At 33.7% G+C, this 27984-nt stretch overlaps 1 protein-coding gene across 1 annotated transcript in view; it reads right to left on the reverse strand.

The window, feature by feature from the left end:
* The window catches only part of LOC131846877 (protein halfway-like), a 71074-nt gene that overhangs the window by 31588 nt on the left and 11502 nt on the right, over positions 1-27984 (reverse strand). The window contains 2 exon segments of the mRNA XM_059196300.1: positions 930-1137; positions 2271-2363. Of these exon segments, the coding sequence (XP_059052283.1) occupies positions 930-1137; positions 2271-2363 (301 nt within the window).

A 27984-nucleotide genomic window follows, 5' to 3' on the forward strand; every position in this document is an offset into this window, starting at 1 on the left:
TATGTGTTAAAATTTTGAATAATTTCTGTTAGATATATTTATACAACCTATATTTTACAAGATTAAGTAAATGGAATTAGATTGTGCTCCTTTCCTTCAAATTATATTAATATAAAACATAAAATTACTTACAATATATTTTGTGGGTATATTTTTTCCTTCGACGTACGCAACAACTGAACTTCACAATTATTAATATCAATTTAACTTTATGTGAATATTTCTATAAAACTTGTATATATTATGAAATTCTTTGAATAAGTCCAACAAATAGTAATAAAAAACAGTTTTAAAATTAGTTGTTTACCAACGAAAGAAGTTTGACAGATGGCCGGTACACTATTTTGATGTCGATTTTTGCAAATAATATACTACCAAATTGTACACAAACAATAATCGACACTTATTGCACTATTATATGACTAATAACGATGTTGAAAATATAATATTCGTGTGATAGACTATTAAAAATTATTTATTTATTACGGCCAGCTGAAAATGACAACTGTCGTTGGTGTTGCTAGTCGAAGAAAAAAAAAAAAAAAAAAAAAAAAAAAAAAAAAAAAAAAAAAAAAAAAAATTGTTCATGCACGGGATTTTCATTTAACGTTAGACATAGACACCTATATAAATACACATTGTAAATAAAATGACTTATTAAGAAAATAATATAAGTTGAGTTTCTTGCCAGTTCTTCTCAATTGGATCCTATATACTGAACTGGACGGTAGGGAAAAAATTATAATATAAAAAAAATTACGTTCATAAGCGGCTAAAATGTCCTACATGAAGAAATGATTTTTTAATTTATAAGTTTGAAAAAAATTATTGAGCAAAGTGCGGTGCGCAGACCGATATTAAAGATCAGCTTTGCACAGATCAGATTATTATTATTATTATTATTAATTCCAAGAAAAAAAGATACTAACTTGTGTTTGCTAAGGCATCTTTCAGGCTGATGCTGTCCAGGTCGCAGCAGAAGACAGACGCGTCTCCGACCCTGGCGCACGTGCCGCGTTCTGGTGGGCACTGGGAGCGGGACATGTGGAAGCACTTCCCTCTCTTCAAGTGAGCCTGGCTCACTGTCTTCGGCTTCTGCGTTGAAGCTGGTGGCTGATGCTGTACTGGTTTCGGTCCCTTTTAATTTAAATTGAAATTTATCACACACACCGCCATCTAGTCATAGCCTAAACAAAGCTGATGTTACTAGACAACTGATATAAATACGTAGATATTTTTTTATGTAAATACCTACATACGGCTTTGCACGGGTGTACATGTATAACATATAATAATAATAATAATAATCTCAGGACAATTCACACAGCGCCATCTAGACCTAAATTAAGCTACCTAAAGCTTGCGTTATGGGCACTAGATAACTGATACATATACATAGATATATATTTTTTTGTAAATACATACATATTATACATAGAAAACACCCAGGCCGTTACAAACAATCATACCCATGAATACAAATGTTTGTGCTGTACGAGGAATCGAATCCGCGACCATCGGTCGTAAAGCAGTGTGCTAGACCGCTAGACCACCGAGATCGTCGAATATATATAAACCTTCCTTTTGAATCACACTATCTTTAGCTAAAAACTGCATTACAATCCGTTGCGTAGTTTAAAAGATCAAAGTGACTTCAATTTATACTATGTACAGATAAATAATACATGTAGTTGTATACGTATGGTTCTAAATCTTCTTTACAAAACATAGGTAAAGAAGATTTAGAAACAACATCGTTAAACGTAACCATTCAGAAATTTTATTATTTTTATTATATATTTTGTTTGTTTGTATATGTGTTAACTTAAGCAATGATAACTAATCATAATTATCATCATCATTTCAGCCCCGAAGACGTCTACTGTTGAACAAAGGCCTCCACCAAAAGTCTCCACGACGGTCGATACTGCGCTGCTCGCATCCTACACTTTCTAGATCTTGACTAGTTCGTCGGTCCACCTTATCGGAGGCCTTCCCACGCTGCGTCTTCCGGTCAGCAGTGGCCACTCAAGAACTATACTGCTCCAACGGCCATCTTGTCCTACGAGCTATGTGGCATACCGATTGCCACTTCAATTTCGCAATTCACTCACTTACGTCACTTTGGTTCTTCTGCAGATCTCTTTTCTGATACGATCACACAGAGAAACTCCGAGCACCCTCTCCATTGCCCTCTGAGTGACTTTGAGCTTATTTCTGAGCGTCACAGCTACTACAATGATCGCTAGTATAGTAATAAAATTATTTACCTGTCTGTGTACTGGCTGCTCTAAGTCGTCTACCCTCATTTCTATGGACGGCAAATGTAGCGTCAAATATATAACTAGAATCCATATCGTCACCTGCGAACAAACACATTACTTTTATTTTTATTTGCATATAAAATCTACAGAATAACCTCTATACAGCTTTAGTCGCAAAAACTATACAATACTTATTTTTATATATTTAATTGAATTGGGTGTTATTTTGTGGAAGTCCATTACACTACTTAATGGATTTATATTATTTTATTTAATTCCACTACAATTAACATGTGTGAGACTACAAATATTTTGTGTGGAAACTTATTTTTATATCTTATACTTATATATAAAATTCTCGTGTCACAGTTTTCGTTCCCATACTCCTCCGAAACGGCTTGAGCGATTCTCATGAAATTATGTGAGCGTATTGAGTAGGTCTGAGAATCGGCCAACATCTATTTTTCATCCCCCTAAATGTTAGGGGTAGTCCACTCCTAAATTTTTTTTTTATTATTTAGACTAAATTTTTAGTTTCTATTTTTTTATGATACAACATACAAAAATACATACAATCCTAAATTTTCATCCTTCTATCATCAACCCCTATTTATAAAGTTTTAGTAAATATATATATATATATAAAAAGAACTGACTTCCTTTTTCATTTGAATCTTTGCGCTTCATTCTTTTTGGTCGGCTCCTAAAGGACGTAGCGTGATGTTATAGATGTCTATAAATATCTTTCTTAAAAATTAGTCTATGAAATATAAAATGTTAGACATAGACACCTATATAAGTATATATTGTAAATAAACTAGCTTTAAAAAAAAAAATTAAATTGAGTTTCTTGCCTGTTCTTCTCAATTGGATCTATATACTGAACTGGACGGTAAGGAAAACATTAAAATTATAATGTAAAAATTTTTACGTTCATAAGCGGCTAAGATGTCCTACATGAATGAAATGAAATGATTTTCTCAAATCCATCTGGCAGTTCCAGAGCTAGGCGCGTTAAAACAAGATCTGTTTTATTTGTTACTATGTAATATATTAATAGTAATTTTCCGCTTAATGTTTATTGCTGTTTAAATCATTCCACAGTACAAACATTACATAAATAGACGAGTGTATCTACATCTAAATATACGAATCCCCGTATTATTGGAACAAAATGGCAAAGGGTATCACGCAAATATAAAATTGTTATCATTTACACGACGTCTGCGTCTTTATACGCGTGATAAACAAAATTACTTGAAAATTAAAAACTTAATGAGATATTTGTAAGACGCAATAAGGTTTTTTTTATGGACCACAATGGAACCCGAAAGGAAGATATTACAAATATCTTCCTTTCGGGTTCCATTGTGGTTTGTTAGAATTATTATTAGTATTAGTAGGTTAGTATTACATTCTTAAGCATTTTGTATTAATACAAACTATCAAATAGCAAAGTTGCTATAAAGAAATCAAGAGTTATTTGAGTAACAAAATAAATCGGACATAGTTATAAGAGCAGACCAGTCTCTACAAGCAGCACCCGTTAGAATAATAATAATCTCAGGACAATTCACATAACGCCATCTAGACTCATGTTAAGCTAGCTAAAGCTTATGTTATAGGTACTAGATAACTGACACAAATACATTTTTTTTTGTAATTATCAACATGGTATACCGATACAAACAATCATACTCATGAATACAAATGTGCCGGGCGAGGAATCGAACCCGACATCATCGGGCTAACCATCGAGGCCGTCAAATGTGTTACACATCAATAAAATGAAATGAAATTATTTATTTTTATAACGGCTTCAATAAATACATAACACGCCGCTGGTAATAAGGAAACTGAGACGTCCATTACGAATGTATTTTGAAATACACGGCACATATCATCTATGATTCACAGGTATTTTTAGCGCTAAATCTATTTGTTCCTAATGCGTAACTTGATGATTCTGGTAGGTAATTAAATACAAGATGACTGTCAATATGATTGAAAAGCAACTTGGGAGAACGAGTTTTTTTTAACAGACATTAATGGAATGGTACACCTACCTGCACTGACGGTTTACGCTGGCGGAGCACCAGTCGAGGATGATAAGATGAGCATGAGATCAGGGCATGTCTTTAGCTATCCCATCGTGGCAAACTCACCAGGAATTTATCACGATGGTTTTCAGAGGGAACCGCGTGGACATCAACCTGACATGGTACATTTCTAGTAATAGTGTTATTTGTCCACATTACTAACAATCCCATTCCATCGAGTTATTTATTTAATTCACAGCTTAATAGCATCACTAAATATCATCAGGAATGAAGAAGTGCTTGAGAGGATTAAAGAAAAGAGACAGATCATAGATATTATTGAGAATAGGCGGGGAAAAATGTTGGGGCACTTGATACGACACGACGAACTAATTAACAACATTATTGAAGGAAAAATAGATGGAAAGAGAGGAAGGGGAATACCAAGACACAGCTATATCAAGCAAGTCAAAGAAAAAGTTGGAGTCGTGTCGTATCAACAGCTAAAAGGACTGATGGAAGATCGTGGAAGGTGGCGGGAGCTCCACCGACAAGAGCACAGCTCTTAAATTATGAATGAATGAAATATCATCAAATTTGTCATATACATAAAATTTGGAATGAAAGATATTTATTTTTTTCCATTTTCGTTATCTATCGGCAATCAGCCAATTACCTTTTATTAGATTTTATACCTTTCGTTATCTGTTGCTTTGAGTTACCTCATCCAGTCATGTGGTCGCTCCTTTTATATTTTTTTTTCATTTGGTTGTTAGGGCTGCCATTGTCAGGTGCGTGGACCTGTAGCACTGCGACCTACATAGATCTATTGTGCTCGCCCTTTTCAGAGTTCGCTACCTAGACCCTCCTTCAATTTATTTATTTATTTATTTGTACACATTACATCAATGGTTGTAGACAAGACAATTAACAGCAATCCCTGCACTAAGCTCAGGGCTTGTGTTGCAGGAATCAGAAATCCTTAATTACAAAAACATTAACTTAAAACAGGCTCCAGTTCAACGAGGTACAAAATTAACCAATATTATATCGGTACTTTACAAAGAATAATAATAACTAAAATAAAGGTAAAGTTTGCGTGTAGGCTGGGTAGGTATATGAGCGTGCGTTTGTGCGTGTTTTGTGTGTGTGTGTGTGTGTGTGTGTGTGTGTGTGTGTGTGTGTGTGTGTGTGTGTGTATGTGTGTGTGTGTGTGTGTGTGTGTGTGTGTGTGTGTGTGTGTGCGCGTATACAGAGGGAAGTTTGTGGGCGTGTGCTTTTGTATAGAATCATCGACTACAGATTAGTTAGAATCAGCTCTGTGTCATTATAGGACAAAGACATTAACCACTTTGACACGATATCTTGTCCCTGACGACAAGAATTGAAGGATATTCTTAGGAACTCCTTTTATATACATCAGTTGTGTTAAATTGGAGCCAGACGTTACCTTTTCAGCCTGCATCGTAATCCTTGGAGTCCAAGAGAGTTGTGGCCAAAGGGTTGGTATTAGGGTTCATTCCCGGGAATTCTCGAACCGAGAATTCCCGGGAAATTCATGGGTTTTGTTCCCGGGAAATCAAGCTCGAGAAAAGTCGAGAACTCGAGAAATCATGTACCTATATAGAAATTAAATTGCCCTTTGTTTTCTTGCGTGGCGGCGCAATAATTTAAGATATTAACGTTATTGTTTTCTTTCATGTTATTTTTTTATTTTGTAGAAACTATTTTTGTTTACGTTTTTTTTTTTTCTAAATAAGCAGCCAAAAATGGTGCTGTCATTATAAACATAAATCTGAATAATTAGGTCCTAAAAATTTAAATTGGCGTTTTTTAAGGGAATAACCTGAAGTATTTATTTTCAAAATATAATATATTTATTTAATCAAAGTATGTACCATTTCTATTTATGCACTTTTGCCTTTTGTTTTTGCACTTTGGACTGCCCCATCGGAGTTTAATTTTTTCCCTTGCAAGAAGTTATCCAAATTTCGAAAAAAATGGTAATTTTTCCAATTGAAGCTCTTCTAATTTGGTAACTGTCTGTTGTGCAGTATGTGGTCAAGCGTTCTTGGCGATTGACCAGCCTCGGTTGTTTAGCAGCTAGCTTTTCCATCATGGTTTCTCAATTGCTGACAATACACATTTGCCGTAATCGTCTGGCCAGATTTAAGAAAGCTGAAGTGTTCAACACCGGAAATAGTCCACCAAACGTTCACAAGTAACATTTTTTGAGCCAATTTTCGCTTGGGGCAGGATTTGGTTGGTTCGCCAGGGTTTAGCCATTGCAATGAGCGTTTCCGATTATCGTATAAGATCCACTTTCCATCACAGGAAGTGATTTGATTTAAAATCCCTTTATTATTATGCCGGTTGATTAATGTAACGCAGCAGGCTACGCGCGTTTGTCGATTTACTCCATTGAATTCATGAAGGAACTAATTTTTCAGGTTTTTCACCTTCCTGTTAAGTAAATCAGGATTGAGCGCAGTGGAATGTTTTGTTATTTATAAGAAATATATTAAAAAGCTTAAAAGACACTATTTTTTATTGAGATAATTTTTATACATAGAATAATGATAGTATTTATAATGTTTGTTGCTAAGTAACAGCTCGCTAAGAAGTATGTATACTTCTTCACATCCTCGGAAGTTTTAAGAATTTAAAGTTAAATTCTTTAATCCTATTTTGGAACTTAGCTTTTCTAGCCTGGGACCGAACAAGGGTTTCGTTAACATATTGGCTAGCTGTTCTTCTGATGAAACTTGCTTCACATCGAAATCTCCATTGCTAACACATTCTCTTACAAAGAAATGTTTTAGTTTAATGTGTTTAGTGCGCTTGTGATATTCGTATTTTGGGTTATGTGCAAGTTTCACAGCTGATTCATTATCTAGATACAACAACGTTTTTTCAGTTGTAATCAGACTATTGAGCAGACTCTTTAACCATAAAATCTCTTGTGTTGATTCACTTGCTGCTATAATCTCCGCTTCAGTTGAGGAAATAGATACCGTTGGTTGTTTTTGGCTTCTCCAACTAATAGCAGCTCCAGAAAGTAAGCAAACCATTCCAGATGTCGATCTACCAGTAGTCTGATCTCCTGCATGATCTGCATCACTGTAACAGATTAAACGTTTAGGTGACGATAGTGACTCAAATCTGAGTCCTTTTTCTTGTGTACCTTTCAAATAACGTAAAATGCGCTTTACCAACATTACATCATTATTAGTAGGTGTTTCAAGGTTTCTGGACGCGACACCTACTGCATATGATATGTCAGGCCGTGTGCCTACTGAAAGATATGATAATGCACCCACAGCCTGTCTATATGGAAAATTTGGCATAACACTGTCTTTGTCTTTAACTAAATTTTCTTTAATAATCGGCGTTGGTGCAGATTTACAATTAGCCATTCCAAATCTCTCTAAAATTTTCTTTAAATACGCATTTTGACATAGTGTTATAGTATTATCTTTCTGTACATTAATTTCCATCCCTAGGAAATATGATGCAGGCTTTGTTGTGATTTTAAATCGCGCTTTTAATTCATTTATATATTCCGTTCCTGCTGTAGCTTCATCGTATACTACCAGTCCATCATCAACATAAAGACCAAGGAATATTTTGGAATTTTCTCTAACTCGGATGTACAAGCATGAATCTGCTTCGCTCTGTTTGAATCCGCTTTCTTCTAAAAACTTTCCAATGCATGTATTCCAGCACCAAGGCGCTTGTTTTAAACCATAGAGGCTGCGCTTTAGTTTACAGTCTCTCTTCGTTGGTACGAAGAGAGATATATGAAACAGCCAGAAGGCTACCAAGATGGTTCTTGGTAGCCTTCTGGCTGTTTCATATATAGCTCTTCACTTACTGTACCGTTTAAAAAGGCAGTAGACACATCAAACTGATATAGTTTCAGATTTTCTTGGGCAGCTATGGCTAAAAGTGTTCTGACTGTGCTCAGACGAACTACTGGACTAAATGTTTTGCCATAATCTAGACCAGGTTTCTGGGAATAACCTTTGATCACCATTCTGGCTTTGTACCTTTCGACAGAACCATCAGGGTTCATTTTTATTTTGTAAACCCATTTGTAGGGTAAGGCTTTTCGATCTTTAGGTAGATCCACCAAATCCCAGGTTTCATTCTGTTCAAGTGACATTATTTCACTCAACATAGCTTCTTGCCATTTTTCCCTATCTGATGACTGAATTGCTTCTTTAAATGTTACAGGTTCTTTGGGTTTGTTTTCAATATCTTCAACTGCGGCCATAATGAAATCATTATAACGCTTAGGAAGATTTATATTTGATCTGTCTCGTAAAGTTCTTGTTTGTATAACGTTTTCTAACAATTCTGATTCATCTTCATCAAATGAATTATTAATAGATATATCAATATATTTCCATAATTTATGTCTTACAAGGATAGCTTCAGCTTGAATTACCCATGTGTCGTAGTTCTCTTTTGTTAAGGGCTCAATTTTTGTAACCGAAATTTTATAGGAATTCAGAAGGCGATATTATTAATACAAGTTCCGACTTTGCCTGTCTAGTCAAGGGCGCCTCATAAAATCGTTACTGTTTATCGCTCTGCTACCATATTAAGTAAATCAGGATTGAGCGCAGTGGAATGTTTTGTTATTTATAAGAAATATATTAAAAAGCTTAAAAGACACTATTTATAATGTTTGTTGCTAAGTAACAGCTCGCTAAGAAGTATGTATACTTCTTCACACTTGCAAATTTGCTAAAGGATTAAAACAGTTTTGTCACTAATACCGCAGCCTGCAGCTAACTCGGACGGGTTTGCGATGGATCCGCTTCCACAATAGTCTTTAATTCTTCATTATCAACCTTGGATTCCGGCCGCCCACAGAGTTGCTTTGCAGGTCGAAATTTCCAGAACGAAAACGTTGGAACTAAAAATGCACGTGTTTTCTTTTGCGAGACCACTGCCATACACATAATTAATACTTCGAACCGTTTAGCACCGTGTAGCACTGGTGCCACAGCGGAACTCGTACTCGTAAATAACGCGATATTTTAAGTTTTTCATTTTGTATGCTGTGAGTGACCCAAAGTGAATAGCTGTATAAATTTGGAAATGGAATTCCTAACCAAAGAGGAGATATTTGAGATCAAAGTGGCCAGTACGACAAAACGCCAATTTCATATGTAAGGACCTAATATTATTTCTCTATTTAAAAAAAAAATATTCATAATATTAATTATTTTAAATATACTCAATAAAAGTTTAATTTTATACTTTTATTTGAGAGGAAAACCACTGAATTTTTTGACGTTATTGGAACCAAATAATATGAGAAAACGTACGTAAATGTAAATTTCTCGACAACCCGAGAAGACCCGAGAAATTGACCTCGAGAATTCTCGAGACCCGAGAAATTGAAAAGCTCGAGAAATCATGAACCCTAGTTGGTATGGTGTTTAAGTCTTTGAAAGTAAGGAACGTTTTATTTGAAAACAGACTTTTCTATGCAGATCAATCATGAGCAAATGCACAAAATCGCAGGTAATAAAAATGGCCATTATGCCTCCGTACGTATGTGTGTGTGTGTGTGTGTGTGTGTGTGTGAAAACATGATTTTTAATGTTGGAGTAGGATACCCTGGTTTGTTTGTAAATTGTAATTAGTTACAGGGTTGCAACATCGTCCTAGTACAATTTTGTATACGATAAATAGAAATAGAACTCGACTCGATTCAAATAAACTAAACATAAGCACTTTTAGTTGGTCATATTATTGTTAATCTACCACTCATTCCTAATTGTTCAGAAAGCATTCTTGGAAAGAAAGAAAGAAAAATATTGTCAGTTAATAATAATATAAATATTAAAATAAAAATAAATTTATACAAAATTAGTCATGATCACAGCAGAATAGTCCCTACAAGCAGCATCCGTTCATGTACATAACGATTAGGTTATATTTTCATAAAAACGGCTAGTCACCTACTGAAAAATAGTTACGAAAAAAAAATATATTTACATAAACTTATCCTAACTTAAAAGTAGTACCGTACTTGGACTGTTTTTATGATTATTATTTTGATGCGTATTTTTTTAATTTTTTGCTGTTGTTTTTTTTTTATTTTGTTAATTTTACATTATTACTAATTAAATGATTTCGAGATGAGAAGAACTGACAAGAAACTCAGCTCGTATTCTTTTCAAATAAATGTTGTACATGTTTAAAATAATACAGATTCATTTCTAAATTCAAATACTAGTAGTCACTATATTCTTCCAAATTTGAATTTAAAAATCAATCTGTACTTTTTTATTTAGCCAGTTCTTCTCATCTCGAAATCATTCCGAACTGACGGTAGATTTGACATATCATAACAGTCTGTAAGATATTTTGAATTAAGAGGCCTTTCACATTTTTTGGCCTAAAAGCAGGGTCTTTGGGGTTCTGGTTCTAAGAAATTAAGAGTCGGATATACATTATTATTCCTGAATTATATAGATAGATATCTAATCTTAAAAACTACATCTTTGAAATGTTAATTTTCTCTTTGTTAGTCTTCCTAATTTCTAAAATAGTTTATTCAAAAACGCTAAGAGACAGAAGTTTGGGGTCGTCGTTCATTAATAAACAAACATAAATTGATATGATATCTGTACTAAAACTTGATAATTACTTCATAAATTGTGACAGCATCGTCCTTTTTTTCATTTTCAACTTAAATATCTAAAAAATTGATCATAATGAAACCTGAAATTTCAACAAAACTTTGCCATAATCATTTCTAATTTTCTCATAAATACAACGAAATTTTTGCATAAAAAAACATAATAATAAAGTTAATATACTTGTAAATTAGAAATATAAAAAAAAAATATAAGTTTCTAAGAAAAAAATAAACAATAATAATAATTTAAAGTTGTATAAATTTCGTTGCGCCAAAAGCAAAATCTCAGTGCTGCGCTAGCGCTCGTCGAGGTAGGACCTATGCTATTTTTTACGACACCGCTACGATAAGACATTCGTAAACATTTGTCAGTGAACATTAGTATAGTGCGACTAAACAATTTTGATAATTTAAGTAATATTTAATTAATTTTGCTAATACATACTTATTTCTACGAATATTAATTTAAAGTTGTTGTTAAATATATATATATATATAATATTTATTTTAGCATGCCAAAACAAAAGTACAGTTATGATACAAATAAAACCTACCTACCCTGCTGCACTATGAAAAGCACAAGAGCATGGTATTTCGTCACACTAATGGCAATTAATTGTTAAAATTAAAAAAGAGAACGTTTTAGTATTTTTAAAAATAACGCTTATCTGAGAGAAAAATGTAAGAAAATGTAAACCAATTTTACTTTATGTTTATTTTGTAGTTTTTTTTTAAATTAAAATAGGGTTATTGTTTATAAAAATACCATTATTATTTTTACGTACATTTGTCTTGTGTTATATCATCTAGTATGCAATGTGGATTGTAAATAAATTACCAAATTATATATAAATTATATTCCTTAATGTTTAGAGATACTTTATTTTATTTTACACAATACAGATATTTCTAAATTGCAGCCATTCTGTTATTATACTCGTTGGACTTTCATTACTGTACAGTTATGTCAAATAATTATGCGTGTTTGGGTGAAAAGTCAACAACATTATAAATGTTTTTATTTAGTGACTAGCTTTTAGCTCGCGGCTTCGCCCGTGTGAATATGGGATACATAGGTTATCGCGCGTTTAAAGATCCGTGTACAGTATTAGGTCGTTATATATAAACCTTCCTCTTGAGTCTATCTATTCTGTCTATTAAATAACAACGAATCAAAATCTGCGTAGTTTTTTAAGATCAAAACATACATAGATCTATTACATGTGTAGATGATATTTTAACCGGAAATTGAAGCCGTTAAAATGGTATTGGCAGATCAGTTGGAATCATCGGTATTCTTGGTATATAAGCTGGTTGCCCAGCTAACGTACCGGTTATAATGGTCTACAATTAAATTGTCTTTCAATTCTTTAGTAAGCAACATATCCAATGGGATGCCATTGCACATGTTCGGCGGGCTTAAATTTCATGATTGGATCATGCTTTTGAGAAATTCCTTCCTCAAGTTTGAGCAGTTAGTGTGGGAAATCACTATCTGTGCTTCCATAAAAATGAGCTCTCAAATTTGTCAGTAGTTTTAAACTTTCAATTAAAGTACATAAGGGAGACGATGGTAATGACACAGAGAGTCTTTCAGAAATCTCCAGCAAAAGTATAAAAGTAATCCCGCCAATGAGAGCAGAGGTGTTTCTAAGGTCTTTTAAGGTTCTATCCAAAATCTCTATAGCTCATGGTGATTTCATTACATATAATCAATGAGGCGTCTTGTAATAATTTATAAATAGGTTTGATATTAACAAGTAATTATTTATCAAGAATCAATAATTGGCCAACCAAGAACGAGAAGCTGCAATATCAGCCAATATCATGCGGCGACGTCAATGATGCAGGAACAGCAATGATAGCAGTTGAAGCTTTTTTTTTACAACTTAGAATGGCAAACAAGCTGACGGCTCTCCTGATGGAAAGGGTAATCGTCGCCTATATACATGAGCAGTACCTGACATGTTCATATCAGCATATTGTTTCCCTCATGCGTTGCCATTCCTGAAAACTCGGGTGTTATCCCCCTGTACCCTGTAAATTCACTACCATATATATACACAGGTGGTCTATATAGATAGATATACATATACACAGATAGTATACCCTGAGAAAGGTCATAGACTACTTTATAGTGCGAAAAAATATTGTAAGGGATTAAAAGCGGAGATGAAAGGTTGTATAAAAGTATCGTCATTGTTTAAGTGAAACAATGAAACTTTTTTAGGTTATAATCTAAATATATTTCCTTTATTTGGTCAATTTCATTATACCACGCTGACGAAGTCGCGGATACACCTAATATACATATAAGGATGGGACCTTTAAATCAAAACAAAGCCTTGAAAACATAACTATTATATATAAATAAAATAATTATTTGCTAAGTATAATATTTAGAACAAGTGAATATGGCAATAATGTATCCGACTCTTATAATAAATTATATTGTATCTATTAATAAATAAACTGAATTAATATGTAAGAAGAATTAGTAAATTTATGTTATAGTAATTTCATCTTCTTGTCCTTATCCCAACTATTTGTTACTCATATTACTTAAGGTTTTGGCTTTTAGTTGTACAATCGGCCAGCATCCTGACATCAACCCTCTAGGAATAATATAATAAAAAAATATGGTCATTATTAGCACTTTGACAATTAAGATAAATCACGTTATTTTAAAAAATCCAATAAGTAGTTTATGTTACTCAGTTAAGTAGAAACATATCACATTATTAATTAAAATATTACAAGGATCAAAATGGTTCATACTAAATCCACACCGATTGCGCTACACGGTTATTTGCGTCTGTGTGCGTGTATTGCTGTGTGTGTGCGTAAATCCATGCGATTAAACCTAAAGTTGAGCGGCATCATTTTGTAATAGGCCTCTTAAAATTAAACAGAAATTAACAGACAGTTTTTTCGAAGTTTGACTTCGAAAAAACTGTCTGTTAATTTCTGACAGATGTCTTCGCTTAAACAAACTGAAATGTCGTACAGGCGATGTTGCCACAAGGTAAATATTACTAAGGCTGGCAACCCTGGTCACTCGCTATTCCCTGACGGCCGCTGAGACGGGCTGCCCGGACATTCGACCAATTATCCAATGAACTACTTCCTCTCGACGTGCGAGAGAATTGTATATATATATATATATATATATATATATGTTAACCGTGATATCTATATATATAAAATATTCTTTTTTTATGTTTTTATGAGGAACAAAGACAGAGACAGACAAAAAAAAGACAATACGAACAAAGGGGTACTTAACCCCTTTGTTCACATTGTCTCTATATTATATTATTAACTAGCTGTACCCGCGACTTCGTCCGAGTGGAATATAACTTTATTTTTCTAAAAAAAACAAGATTTTTACTAAAATAAAAGTAGCCTAAGTTACTCCTTATTACATCAGATACCTGTCAATAAAGGTCCCGTCAAAATCGGTTCAGCCATTTCAAAGATTAGCCCGAACAAACAGACAGACAAAAATTGTAAGATAATGTAGGTATTATGTATGCAATAAATCTTCTAAATATATATAACTCAAAGGTGACTGACGTAGTGATCTATCAACGCACAGCCTAAACCACTGGACGGATCGGGCTGAAATTTGGCATACAGGTGGATGTTATGACGTAGGCATCCGCTAAGAAAGGATTTTAATAAATTCTACCCCCAAGGGAATAATAACTATAACTAGGGGTTGAAAGTTTGTATGAAACTTTGTCAATTTTAAACCGATCGGGCTGAGACTATGCATGCATAAAGTTACTATGACGTAGGCATCCCCTAAGAAAGGATTTTGATAAATTCCACCCCTAAGGGATTAAATTAACGCGAGCGACGCCGCGGGCAAAAGCTAGTAATATATATAGATTAATATAATTGGTGTACGTCATCTCATATTGTCAGCAAATATAATTACCTGAACATTATGCAAATTAACAAAAATAATGTCTCGATTTAAACCAATGTATAAGTATATTGGTTTACCTAGAACTGTTTAAATATATAATGCGAGAGTATATTAGTTTTTGCCTAATTGACACACCATTAGTGTTATATAACCTGTCTATATATGTTTGAAGGCCTCGGTGATCTAGCGGTTTACCAATGGTCGCGGGTTCGATCCTCGCACGGTAAAAACATTAAATATTCTTTATTGCACTTAAATACATTTGTAAGTATATTAATTACAACTAATGTTAACAAAGGAGGACTTATCTCTAAAAGAGATCTCTTCCAGTCAACCCAATACAGCGTGACATAGGAAGTGTTGAGTGGGTCAAAATGTGCAAATAATATTTTTTATAAAAATGTCATAAATAATTAAAACTAAACATAAAAATATAATTACCAAAATACAGATACTAATACAATATACATAAAGATAAATTTTTATATATATATATATATTAATATATATATATATATTAATATATATACATATATATATGTACTTGAATACCTAAACAAAAAAATACATTTATAATAAATATATGATAAACATAAATATATACTGAATCAAACAATAAATACTACAAAGATATATATATACAATGATGACACTAATCACATAGCAGTTATCAAATAGTATGATTTTAACTTTTTCTTAAAAGAACCACTAGATGGACTTTTTTGAATCTCCAAAGGAGATTGTCATTATATTTCAGGTGACGAGATTTCAACCGGGAGGAAATCATTGACGGATTTGGAGGAAAGTGGTTTTTATTGTGTACTAATAACCCTAGCTGGTAATGTACCATGTCAGGCTGACCTCCACGCGGTGTCCCTACGAAACCATCGTTATAAATTGCCATTTGTCACGATGGACTAACTGACCTGAATTCATGTTCATTTTATATCACGTTAACATGATTCCATTATCATCCATAAAAAAAATTATTGACGGTGTGAAATTATACAGGGTTACTGGTTAAGTCGACCTATTAATACCTATATAATAATCAATAAATATATATTTTTTAAAAGTCCTTCTCGGCTGTGATTACGGAAGACCGCGGTCTATATGTACCTAGATACACCCGAGATTTTGTTTTGAACGTCCCTGAGTATTTTTATAACAGTGTCGAGCCTAATACCGGGGCTTACCTCGTCAAATAGTCGATGTTATTGTGTAGATAAGATAGTAAGTCCTTTTATATAGTTACGTTACAACGTATTCCCCATATTGCTGTTTCTATATTTAGCTACCAGACTATCTCGTGCACACACGATAATGTCACATAAATATGTTATTCAACAAGTTACGACCGACTATTGCACGAAACAAGAAAAGACAATCTTCTTACAATTATATAACGAACGATATTCGTACGTATAAAAGAAGAATAGAATAAAAAATCTTTCATTCAAATAAACTTAATTTAAGCACTTCTGAATAGTCACATTTTTTTTTAAATCTACCACTCATTCGGGAAGTTTTCTCATCACAAGAAGAACGAGCAAGAAATTTGTGTGTTGCTATTTTAAATAATCATTGTAAGTTTACATAAAAGACAATCTTCGTACAATTATATAACGAACGATATTCGTACGTATAAAAGAAGAATAGAATAGAAAGTCCTTTATTCAAATAAACTTAATTTAAGCACTTCTGAATAGTCACATTTTGTTTAATCTACCACTCATTCGGGAAGCTGTCTCATCACAAGAAGAACGAGCAAGAAATTTGTGTGTTGCTATTTTAAATAATCATTGTAAGTTTACATAAAAGACAATCTTCTTACAATTATATTACTTAATATTTTTACACTTACATAAAATAGCCTGCTACTTCGTCCGTGTGGTATTTAACCTTTTTTATTATTAAAAATAAATAAATATTATAAAATAAAAGTCTCCTAATGCCAAACGATCAAAGCGTATTGTTTAATAGCATTTCCTCAATTGGGTTATCAAATGCAAAAAGGTTTTTCCAAATCTGACTGGTAGTTCCAGAAACTAATGCGTTCAGACAAACAAATCCAAATGGTGAAAGAGTAATGTTATAGTAGTTTTCCTCAATTGAGCTATCAAATGCAAAACGGTTTTTCCAAATCTGAGTTAGTAATTAGTTAAGGTAGTTCCAGAAGCCGTCGGAGCTGCGGAAGAAGGCTCACGCACACCCGGAGCTCCGGCAATAAGCAGTAGAGGGTACTTCTTGGGGTTTTAGCTGGTTGGAGTCCGGCAGTACCCGCTCGTTACCCCTGGAGCGGGCGGGTCTCCATGACGGATTTACCCAAGAAAAAAAAGGTAGTTCCAGAAACTAATACGTTCATACAAACATGTTAGAATAGATTAAAAATCTTAAATTATTTATTTATTACTAGCTGATAGCCGCGACTTCGTACTAGAGTATTTTTTTTAAATTAAAAATATGTAGTAATATTAAATAATAGTAGCGGAAGTTACTCCTTATAACATTAGCTATCTGGGAGTGAAAGCCCCGTCAAAATCGGTCCAGTCGTTTCAAATATCATCAAGTATAGACAGACAGAAGAAAAAATTGTGGTGTAAGTACCGTATATGCTTTCATAGGCATTTAGTGAAAAGCTGTTAATTTGAAATAACAGACAGACATTTCAATTTCATTTATTTGTATAGGTAAAGTGAAGGAGGCTTGTCAAGGAAACACCATTCTATAAATAGAGGCTAGGTGCATTTGAATTCACATTGCACACACACACACACACACACACACACACACACACACACACACACACACACACGCACAGTCATAGACTATGTGAATAATGCCGCATATAATTACAGCAATTTACATGCTTTTATATTCATCCCATAATATTCGAAATATATTCTTACTAATATTATAAATAGGAAAGTAGCTCTGTCTGTCTGTCTGTTTCGCTTTCACGCCAAAATTACTGAACCGATTTAAAGGAAATTTGTTACACTAGTAGTCTAGATCCTGAGAAAGGATGTAGGCTCCTTTTTAATGCGAAAAAAGGGTTGTGAGGGGTTGAAAAGATGAAAGTTTGTAAGGAAGTATTGTTATTTTTAAAGCTAGTATATTAATACGTGAAGGAAAAACACTTTTATGAAAATTCTGCGGGCGGTGGAGTATGAAATTTCGCACACATATAGATTACTAGCTTTTGCCGGCGGCTTCGCTCGCGTTAATTTACCCCTTAGGGGTGGAATTTGTCAAAATCCTTTCTTAGGGGATGCCTACATCATAGTAGCTTTATGCATGCAAAGTCTCAGCCCGATCGGTTTAAAATTGACAAAGTTTCATACAAACTTTCAACCCCTATTTTATTCCCTTGGGGGTAGAATTAATCAAAATCCTTTCTTAGCGGATGCCTACGTCATAACATCTACCTGCATGCCAAATTTTAGCCCGATCCGTCCAGTGGTTTGGGCTGTTCGTTGATAGATCACTATGTCAGTCACCTTTGAGTTATATATATTTAGATATATCCGTTTGTATGTCAAAGTCGTGACGTACCTATATATATATACCCGTTATTGAAATATTGTAATTCAATTGTTAGGAGGCAGATAATAATCTAATACACAAATACCAGTGTATATTAGTCAACAATGGACAGTAACAATTCAAATTCGACAACTCTACGTGTTCAGCATAAAACACAAATAATTGCGACAAACAGAAATACCAAACATGACTTATAACGATAAAATATATCTATATATATATTAAGATACATATTAGATAAAATATATATAATAAATTAAAAAAAAATACAGGCAGCCAAGTTTCAAGGTATCCACGCCTTGAAACTTGGCTGTCTGTATTTTTTTTTTATTTATTATTTTGGCGGACTTAACACCATGAGGTATTTTCTCGCAGTCAACCATTGGGCAAAGAGAGATCTATGTGGGCAGTGCATACAAAATTAAAAAAAAATGTAGGTATATCATTTAAAATAACAATGTTTAAAAAAAACATTATAAACTAGTCCATAATTATATTCAAATTCAAATTCAAATTCAAAATATCTTTATTCATGTAGGTCTATTACAGACTCTTATGATATGTCAAATCTACCGTCAGTTCGGAATGATATCGAGATGAGAAGAACTGACAAGAAACTCAGCTCGTATTTTTTTCAAATAATAGTGGAACATGTTTATAATAAATATAGTTTTTAAAATTCAAATTTGGGAGAATAGAGTGACCACCAGCATATGCTATCGCAAAGAACAAAAAATTTAATAGTGTTCACAACCTGAACAGACCAGTCCCCACAAGTATATATATAATACATAATATTAAATAAATAAACACATATACTCAATATTTATAAATATAATAATACACTTCACACAGCGCCATCTAGTCAAAGCTTGTGTTACGGGTACTAGATAACTGATACAAGTACATAGATATTTTTTTTCGTAAATATATACATATTATACATAGAAAACACCCAGACTGATACAAATAATCATACTCATTAATACAACTGTTTGTGCCGTGCGAGGAATCGAACCCGCGAGCATCGGACGTAAAGCGGTGTGCTAAACCCCTAGACCACCGAGGTCGTCAATATAAAAATATAGTCATACATATATTAACATACATACACATACAATTAAATATAATATATATATAACCTATACAAATCAACAGTGAATGTTCAGATGCGCAATTAGAATGAGACAGCAGATTTTGTTATCGGGCAGGTTGCAATACCGTCATACTCGTGAACGGGTGCTGCTTGTGGGGACTGGTCTGTTCAGGTTACGAACACTGATTAGACTATTCGCCTTTGCATGAGCTGGTGGTCATCTAGTCTTAAGCTAAGCAGAGCTCATATTATGGGTACTAGACAATTATGTATGTAAATATATACGAGTATGTCGCAAACGTTGTTTTACTATATAAATTAAAATCGCTATTAAAAAATAGGGGTTGATGATAGAAGGGTGAAAATTTAGGGTTGTATGTATTTTTAATGCCACATTGTAAAAAAATAAAAAAACAATGTTAGGGGTGGACAACCCTTATCACTAAATGGTATGAAAAATAGATAGTATCCGATTCTCAGACCTACTGAATATGCTTATAAAATTTCATAAAAATTTGTCGAGCCGTTTCGGAGGAGTGTGGTAAATAACATTGTAACACGAGAATTTTATATATAAGAAGATTATATATATGTATTTAATGTTTTTTTTTGTTGTAAATATACCTATATAGAAAACATTTGTCTATGACCACTAATCATAAGCTAAGAACATGTCACGAGGTATGACTGTTTGTCACGTTAACCTCAAAACCGTGAACAAACATTTGTTATACATACAACTGTTATATTTACACGCAACGATAAGAAATAACATGAACATATATGTATGTACTAACTGTATACCCGTGACTTCGTCCGCGTGGAATTTAACTTTATTTTTCTAAAATAAAAGTAGCTTAAGTTATTCCTTGTTACATCAGCTACCGGCCAATAAAAGTCCCGTCAAAATCGGTCCAATCATTTCAGAGGTTAGCCGGAACAAACAGACAGACAGAAAAAATTTAAATATTTGTTATTTTAGTTTATGTACCGTATTTATATTCATATGCATGCAGTAAAAAACGGTTATTTCAATATTACAAACAGACACTCTAATTTTATTTATATGTATAGATTAGCTATCTACGAATGAAAGTCCCGTCGGTCCAGCATTTCAAGCAATTAACAAGAACAGCATCCCTGTATTAAACACTCTATACCCTCGTCACCAAATAAAAATCAAAAATAATCACTCAAAGGTGACTGACGTAGTGATCTATCAACGCACAGCCCAAACCACTGGGCGGATCGGGCTGAGGTAGATGTTATGACGTAGGCATCCACTAAGGAAGGATTTTGATTAATTCTACCCCTCAAGGATAAAATAGAAAATAGAGGATGAAACTTTGCATGCATAAAGCTACTATGACGTAAGCATCCCCTAAGAAAGGATTTTGATAAATTCCAACCCTAAGGGTATAAATTAACGCGAGCGAAGCCGTGAGCAAAAGCTAGTTACTAATAATCCCCTTTCTCTTCATTTCATTAGTTGCTTTACGATTTTTTTTATTAATGGCAATGGAATGGTACACCCGATTGTGCTAACGGATCGGGCTGAAATTTGGCATGCAGGTAGATGTTATGACGTAAGCATCCCCTAAGAAAGGATTTTGATAAATTCCAACCCTAAGGGGATAAATTAACGCGAGCGAAGCCGTGAGCAAAAGCTTTATTCATATAGGACATTTTAGCCGCTTATGAACGTAATTTTTTTTCCAGTATCACGTGTGGAGTCGTTCATCTCAGGAATTCTATAGCTGAGAACACCCGACGTGCACAGACTAATTCAATTTGATAAACAACAGAAGCAACACTCATTTACTGTCATTATAATTCAACCGCCTCCTGTATTGGGTCAATGCTTCATCAACGATTTTCATTTCTCACTGTTCTAGCTTAATCCGATAATTCTACGCTGTGGCTCGCTCTAATAGTTAACAGCGACTATTGTTATATTTAGATAGATAGATAGATACAATGTTTATCCGTTTATAAAATATTACATACAAAATTCTATAATCAAGACGTGTAAGAAAAGTATACATAAGAAAAATTAATACATAAAAAAACACACTTATCTTTATTCATGTAAGTCTATTACAGACTATCAATTCAGAGCGCTTTCGAGCTAAGAACTGCCATGAAAGTAAGTTCTTATTATAAAATATCATGAAAATCAGAACCGGCTTAACCGATTTTGATGAAATTGTATGAAATGACACATATGAGATGAGAAGGCAACTATCACTGTGACACGAGAATATTTATCATTAACATCATTACATAGTATAAAACAAAGTCGCTGTCGCTGTCTGTCCCTATATATGCTTTAATCTTTAAAACTACGCAACGGATTTTGAAGCGTTTTTTTTAATAGATGAGATATATATAGATGAGTGTAATATATAGATAATAGATGAGAGTAATTCAAGAGGATGGTTTATATATATAATACATGTACACCCGTTCGAAGCCAAAATTTTTTCCTCTTATATATTTATCTCTCTTATATATATATATATTAAAAAAGAGATATATATTCATAATATTAAACTTAAGACAAGCACCGCTCTTGTCTGTGGAATGGGTATAAAAATTTCTAAGATACAAAAGGATACGATCATCCATCATACTCTTTAAGCCTTGATTTAAGACTCCAATTCTGTCTTTAATTCGTTTCATGTAGCTGTGCCTTGATCTTCCTCTCCCCCTCTTTCCTTCTATCTTCTATTTAATTTTTAGTATTGCTATGTACCAAATAAATAATTTTCTTTCTTTCTTACTTACTTGTATTGTATTCAAGCTCCATTATATTAGACAATTAAGTATTTTATTCAACACTTACGAAATTTTATCCTTATATATTTTTCCATTGATTACACATATTTCTCATTCATCCATTTAATTCACTCTTCCTTTATATATATTTAAAGTCAATAATATCATCATAAAGAATGCTTTTTATTTTTATAGTGGATTCACTGAAAATTAGCGCTGCAGTGACACGCTGCGGCACCAGCTAAGTGGAGGCCCTTTCAGCTCATAGCGAAATATTAGTTTTTAAGTTTTCTATATTTTTACTCTGAACTATGATGCTGAATAAATGATTATTATTATTATTTACTAGCTGTACACGCGACTTCGTCCGCGTGGAATTTTAAGTTATTTTTCTAAAATAAAAGTAGCCTAAGTTTCTCCTTATTACATCAGCTACTTGCCAAAAAAAGTCCCGTCAAAATACTCCAAAGGTCCAGTCATTTCAGAGATTAGCCGGAACAAACAGACAGACAGACAAAAATAGAAAAAAAAATATTTTGGTGTACATACCGTATTTATATTCGTATGCATGTAGTAAAAAACGGTTCTTTCAATACAAACAGACACTCCAATTTTATTTACATGCATAGATTATTACTATCCAAACTACGCACACATATTTGTGTGTGTTTCTTGCTACATAATTTATCGGTTATATGTCTGTATGTCTGTATATCTACTAAACTGTGTACATAATTGACACAACGTGCGGTCAATTCGGCTAAACTGTTTACCGAGTCATTCTACGACCCCACCCTGTTTGCTGTTCATACAAACATTTCTGTTGCTATGCACACAGAATGCTCGACAATTTATGACTCCTAACGTTTACGTTTACCTACATATCGACCTCCGTGGTCTAGCGGTTTAGTACGCCGTCTTACTTTCAACAGTCACGGGTTCAATTCCTCGCAGTAAACAAACATTTGTATTCATGATTGTTTATATCGGTCTGATGTTTTCTATAAATATGTATGTATTTATCTTAATAATATTATAAATGCGAAAGTTTGTAAGTATGAATGTTTGTTATGCTTTCACGCAAAAACTACTGAACGCATTTTGATGAAACGTTCCGTAGTTTTTTGGTGTATAAGAGTAACAAACCATCCTTCCATCTATCCATGCATTCTCACAAACTTTCGCATTTATGATATTAATAATATCTCTGTATTATAGTACATAAGTACAAACGAAGTCGCGGGTAAAATGCAATATAATAACTCAGAAGTGTGCGCAAATGAAGTCGCGTTAAAAATACAATTCAAATTTTATATTAAACAAATGTTATGTAGAAAAGCCTATTATAGGATAGATGAATTTATAGATGATAGCAATATATAGCAAGTATAAGTTTATTTGCGGACAACATTATAATTTATTTTTCATACTGCTTTCTTGATATATGATATCGTAGCAGCTTTGTATTGCTTGCCGCATGCATCCTCATGTAAAGTGCGAATACTGTAACTACCATATAGTAATTTTAAGTAGCTATGACGTGGTCGAGTGGAATGAGTAGTCATGCTCACTAAAATGTTCAGACATGTGGCGGCGTGGTGGGCCGGGTCATTGGGCTCCCTAAAATATGGTCGAGCGCAGTGATGGCTGGCTCATCCGTCATACTCGTGAACGAGTGCTGCTTGTAGGGACAGATCTGCTCTTATCACTACGACTGATTTAATCTTATTGTGTATTTATATTTGACCCTAATAAATTAGTGCTGGTTGGTAGTTTGTATTCACACGTTTGGACTTGTAAATATGAACTTGCAAGAATTATTTAAAAGAGCAACACACAAGTTTCTTGCTCATTCTTCTTGTGATGACACAGCTTTCCGAACTAGCGGTAGATAGATAGAAAAACATTGTTATGACTATTCAAAAGGGCTTAAATTAAGTTTATTTGAATTAAAATTGAAATGATTTTCTATTCCATTGTATTCTAAATGCAAGTGTTGCATTAATACGCCCCGTGTAATGCAATTAAATACAAACACATGTGGGGTGTCCACATGTGTTTGTATACACGCAGTGCGGTGTCAATTGACGAGACTCGGATACAATTGCATTAGCCAATGTCCCAATCGAATTATCTCATGATTCTTGACCGGTCACACAATCTGTTCTGTATGACTCCATTTTAATTACGTCATGCAAGTCATTGTTACTATTACATGGCTGCCCATACAATTACTCAGACCAGACGGGAGTTAATTGATAGAAATGGAAAGTGATGGATGACACCGCGGTGGTCTAGCGGTTTAGCACACGCATTACTTATGATTGTCGCGGGTTCGAACTTTTGTATGAAAACTCCTAGTTAGTAAATAACTAGAGATAATAAGTGAGGACTATGTACCTGCAGACAAACCCAGATAGGTTTTTTTAATGGATTATAATAGAATGGTGCATCCGCCTGCGCTAACGGTTTACGCTGGCGGGGCATCAGTGGAGGATGATAAGTTAAACATGAGGTCAGGTCAGTTAGCCCATCGTTACAAATTCACTAGGAATTATCAAGATGATTTCCAGGGGGAACCGCGTGGAGGTTGACCTAACATGGTACATGGCTAAATATAGGGTCAACAATCCACATTACTAACAACTCCTGATAGGAGAAAACACGAGGAGGATTGCAGGACAGTTCAATATTGTAAACTTGGAAAAAATAAAACTTTTTATCTAAAAAAAACAATGCAAAATACTGTTAAAAAATTGAAATCATCATTGATCTCGTTAATTTTAATTGAATTAGATCTTATATCATCAGCATTAACATTTAAATTACAGCGGCGAAAATGCTTGATCTTAATAAAGCAATTGCCAACAAACCGAAACATAAGCTGTACTTATATATAGTGGAGTATTGTCACAATTAATGACTGGCCAGATTTAGATAGTGTCAACTAGAGTTTTGTTTGGTTAGAACAGATAATATATGTCAACATTCCTTCAGCATGTCTGTAAGAGATTGCATTAGCGATAAGACCTTTTGTAGCTACTATTTCTATTTCTATTATTGTCTATTGCCTTTCTTTAATAATGTTTAACACCTGAATAACGTATTTATTTATTTATTCTTTATTAATCAATAAAATCTTGTATAACAGACGAGCTTACTGCCATATGGCATTCTCTCCCAGCTAACCTTACGTATCCATAACCTAGATTGATTGATTGCAGCCAATCTTAGATTGATCCCTATCTCCAGTTCAATCTTCAATCTAGATCCCAATATGACAACTTTCTTTTCTTTGGCGCTCGTTAGGTATCGAAGTCTCCCCCGTTCTCTCTTTGAAATTACGAAGTTTATATTTTCTAGTAGTAACACTCATGATGTTAATATATTAGAAAATATCGTGTTTATTTTATGTAACCGGAACACAAACAGATACTTATAGGACCACAAATTCTTTCTTAATACGGCCGGTCCCTGTGGGAATAGTAGACCAAAATCTTCCAACCTTAAGCAAAGTAACAATTTTAAAATAATAATTGTAAATAATTACACACCCCAATATGCAAAAATTGAACAGAAAACATATATATATATATATATATATATAAAATATATAAGATTTATGTCTATAGTCACTTGTATGCGACTATTAAAATTAAAATGTTATATTCGTATCGAGGCAAAACAAAAATGGCAATGGTAAAATGGAAAGGTCGGAAGAGGCCTACTTATATACTTATATGGATACCCAAATAAAAAAGAGAAATGGATAATTGGTGTAATTCTAATAATTATTGCTAATAATAAGATAACAAAAATATACAAATAAAGTGAATAAAAATTATCAGAATAATATAACTTAAATAATAATATAATTAAAGAAATGCATGTAATATCATTGTTTTGGAATATAAAAGGCTTTTTTATTTATTTATTTTATCGTGTTTATAATATGTTATGTTTTTTTCAAATTCAAATTCAAAATACCTTTATTCATGTAGATCTATTACAAACTCTTATGATATGTCAAATCTACCGTCAGTTCGGAATGATTTCGTGATGAGAAGAACTGACAAGAAACTCAGCTCGTACTCTTTTCAAATAAATGTTGCACATGAGTACAATAAATATAAATATATCTGCTGCAATAAACGACATACAGCAGTAGTTTTATTGCATCAATTGCAGATAGTCCAAGTGATAAACATGAGTGATTACCGCTATTACTAAATCCAATGTCAAAAACCTTGTGATACAGTTGCCATTGTCAATGTAAACACTGATAATATCTTCGGAATGCATAAGAATTAGGTATCGTAAAGAACAAGCAATAAATAGCGAGAAAAACAAAACTACCGACCACAAACTGAGTAACAGTCAACAGTGTGTGGTAAGGTTGGCATGTTGATAACAGAGGTGATATTAATAAAACTGACGGTGTATAGAATATCAGAATAAAACAACAAATAATCAATCTTCGGAACCTTGCCTTAAGGGACTCCATTTGATAATATATTTTAGTTCTCTAAATATATATAAATAAACTGCTATAAATAATGACCGCATCAAACTTAAAAAAAAAAGTAATATTATCTATAACAATGACATGTATGTTATGTAGTAAAATAACATTTACAACATACTCTTAGAATCTAAATATATATAACTCAAAGGTGACTGACATAGTGATCTATCAACGCACAGCCCAAACCACTGGTCGGATCGGGCTGAAATTTGTCATGCAGGTAGATTTTATTCCGTAGGCATCCGCTAAGAAAGGATTTTGATTAACTCTACCCCCAAGGGGATAAAATAGGTGATGAAAGTTTGTATGAAACTTTGTCAATTTTAAACCGATCGGGCTGAGACTTTGCATGCATAAAGCTACTATGACGTAGGCATACCCTAAGAAAGGATTTTGATAAATTCCACCCCTAAGGGGATAAATTAACGCGAGCGAAGACGCGGGTATAAACTAGTTTATGTTGTATAATGATTATGTGGAACACGGTAGGATTAAGAGATTCAGCAGCAAAGACACAAACAAGTGCGTTATTTAACTGATTATTTCAACAAACACTGAACGTTCTAACACGGTAACTATAAATAAGTAGCTTACACCAGAGCTTCCCAAACTGTGTGTCGCGACCCTCCCCCCTCCGATGGATCCCTCGTCCAATCCAAACGGGGATCGATATTACGACGGCCTGAGCCGAGGATCGAACCCCTAGCGGTGTCCTCAACTAAAGTCATATCCGTCAGGCGGGAGTTGGCCTTCAGCCGCTCCATAAGTCCTTCCGCGGGTTTGGAGTGCCATCTGCACTCGCCCCCTATCGTCCGGTGAAGCTGTAAAGGCCAGCTGCGGCCAACAGCATTAGACTAGACCGAAAAATAAATTGTCGCTCCAGGGGGTCGCAGTGTTGTGTCAGGGGCGTCGCGTGTCGATGCGACATTGCCGAGTCTTCACATTCACTTCACACCAATCAGTTACATAAATATCTCTTTTTATTTATGTGCTTATGTTTGGATTAGTTCTAATTTTCTAATAAAAATTATAAATTCAAATTCAAAATATCTTCATTCATGTAGATCTATTACAGACTCTTATGATTCAACTGGTTCAAAGATGTGCAGATTGTGCTGATCGACCATCTGCGGTTGCAGAA

The sequence above is a fragment of the Achroia grisella genome, unplaced genomic scaffold (assembly GCF_030625045.1).
Source record: "Achroia grisella isolate CSIRO2021 unplaced genomic scaffold, CSIRO_AGI_Agris_v1 utg512, whole genome shotgun sequence".
Taxonomy (NCBI): domain Eukaryota; kingdom Metazoa; phylum Arthropoda; class Insecta; order Lepidoptera; family Pyralidae; genus Achroia; species Achroia grisella.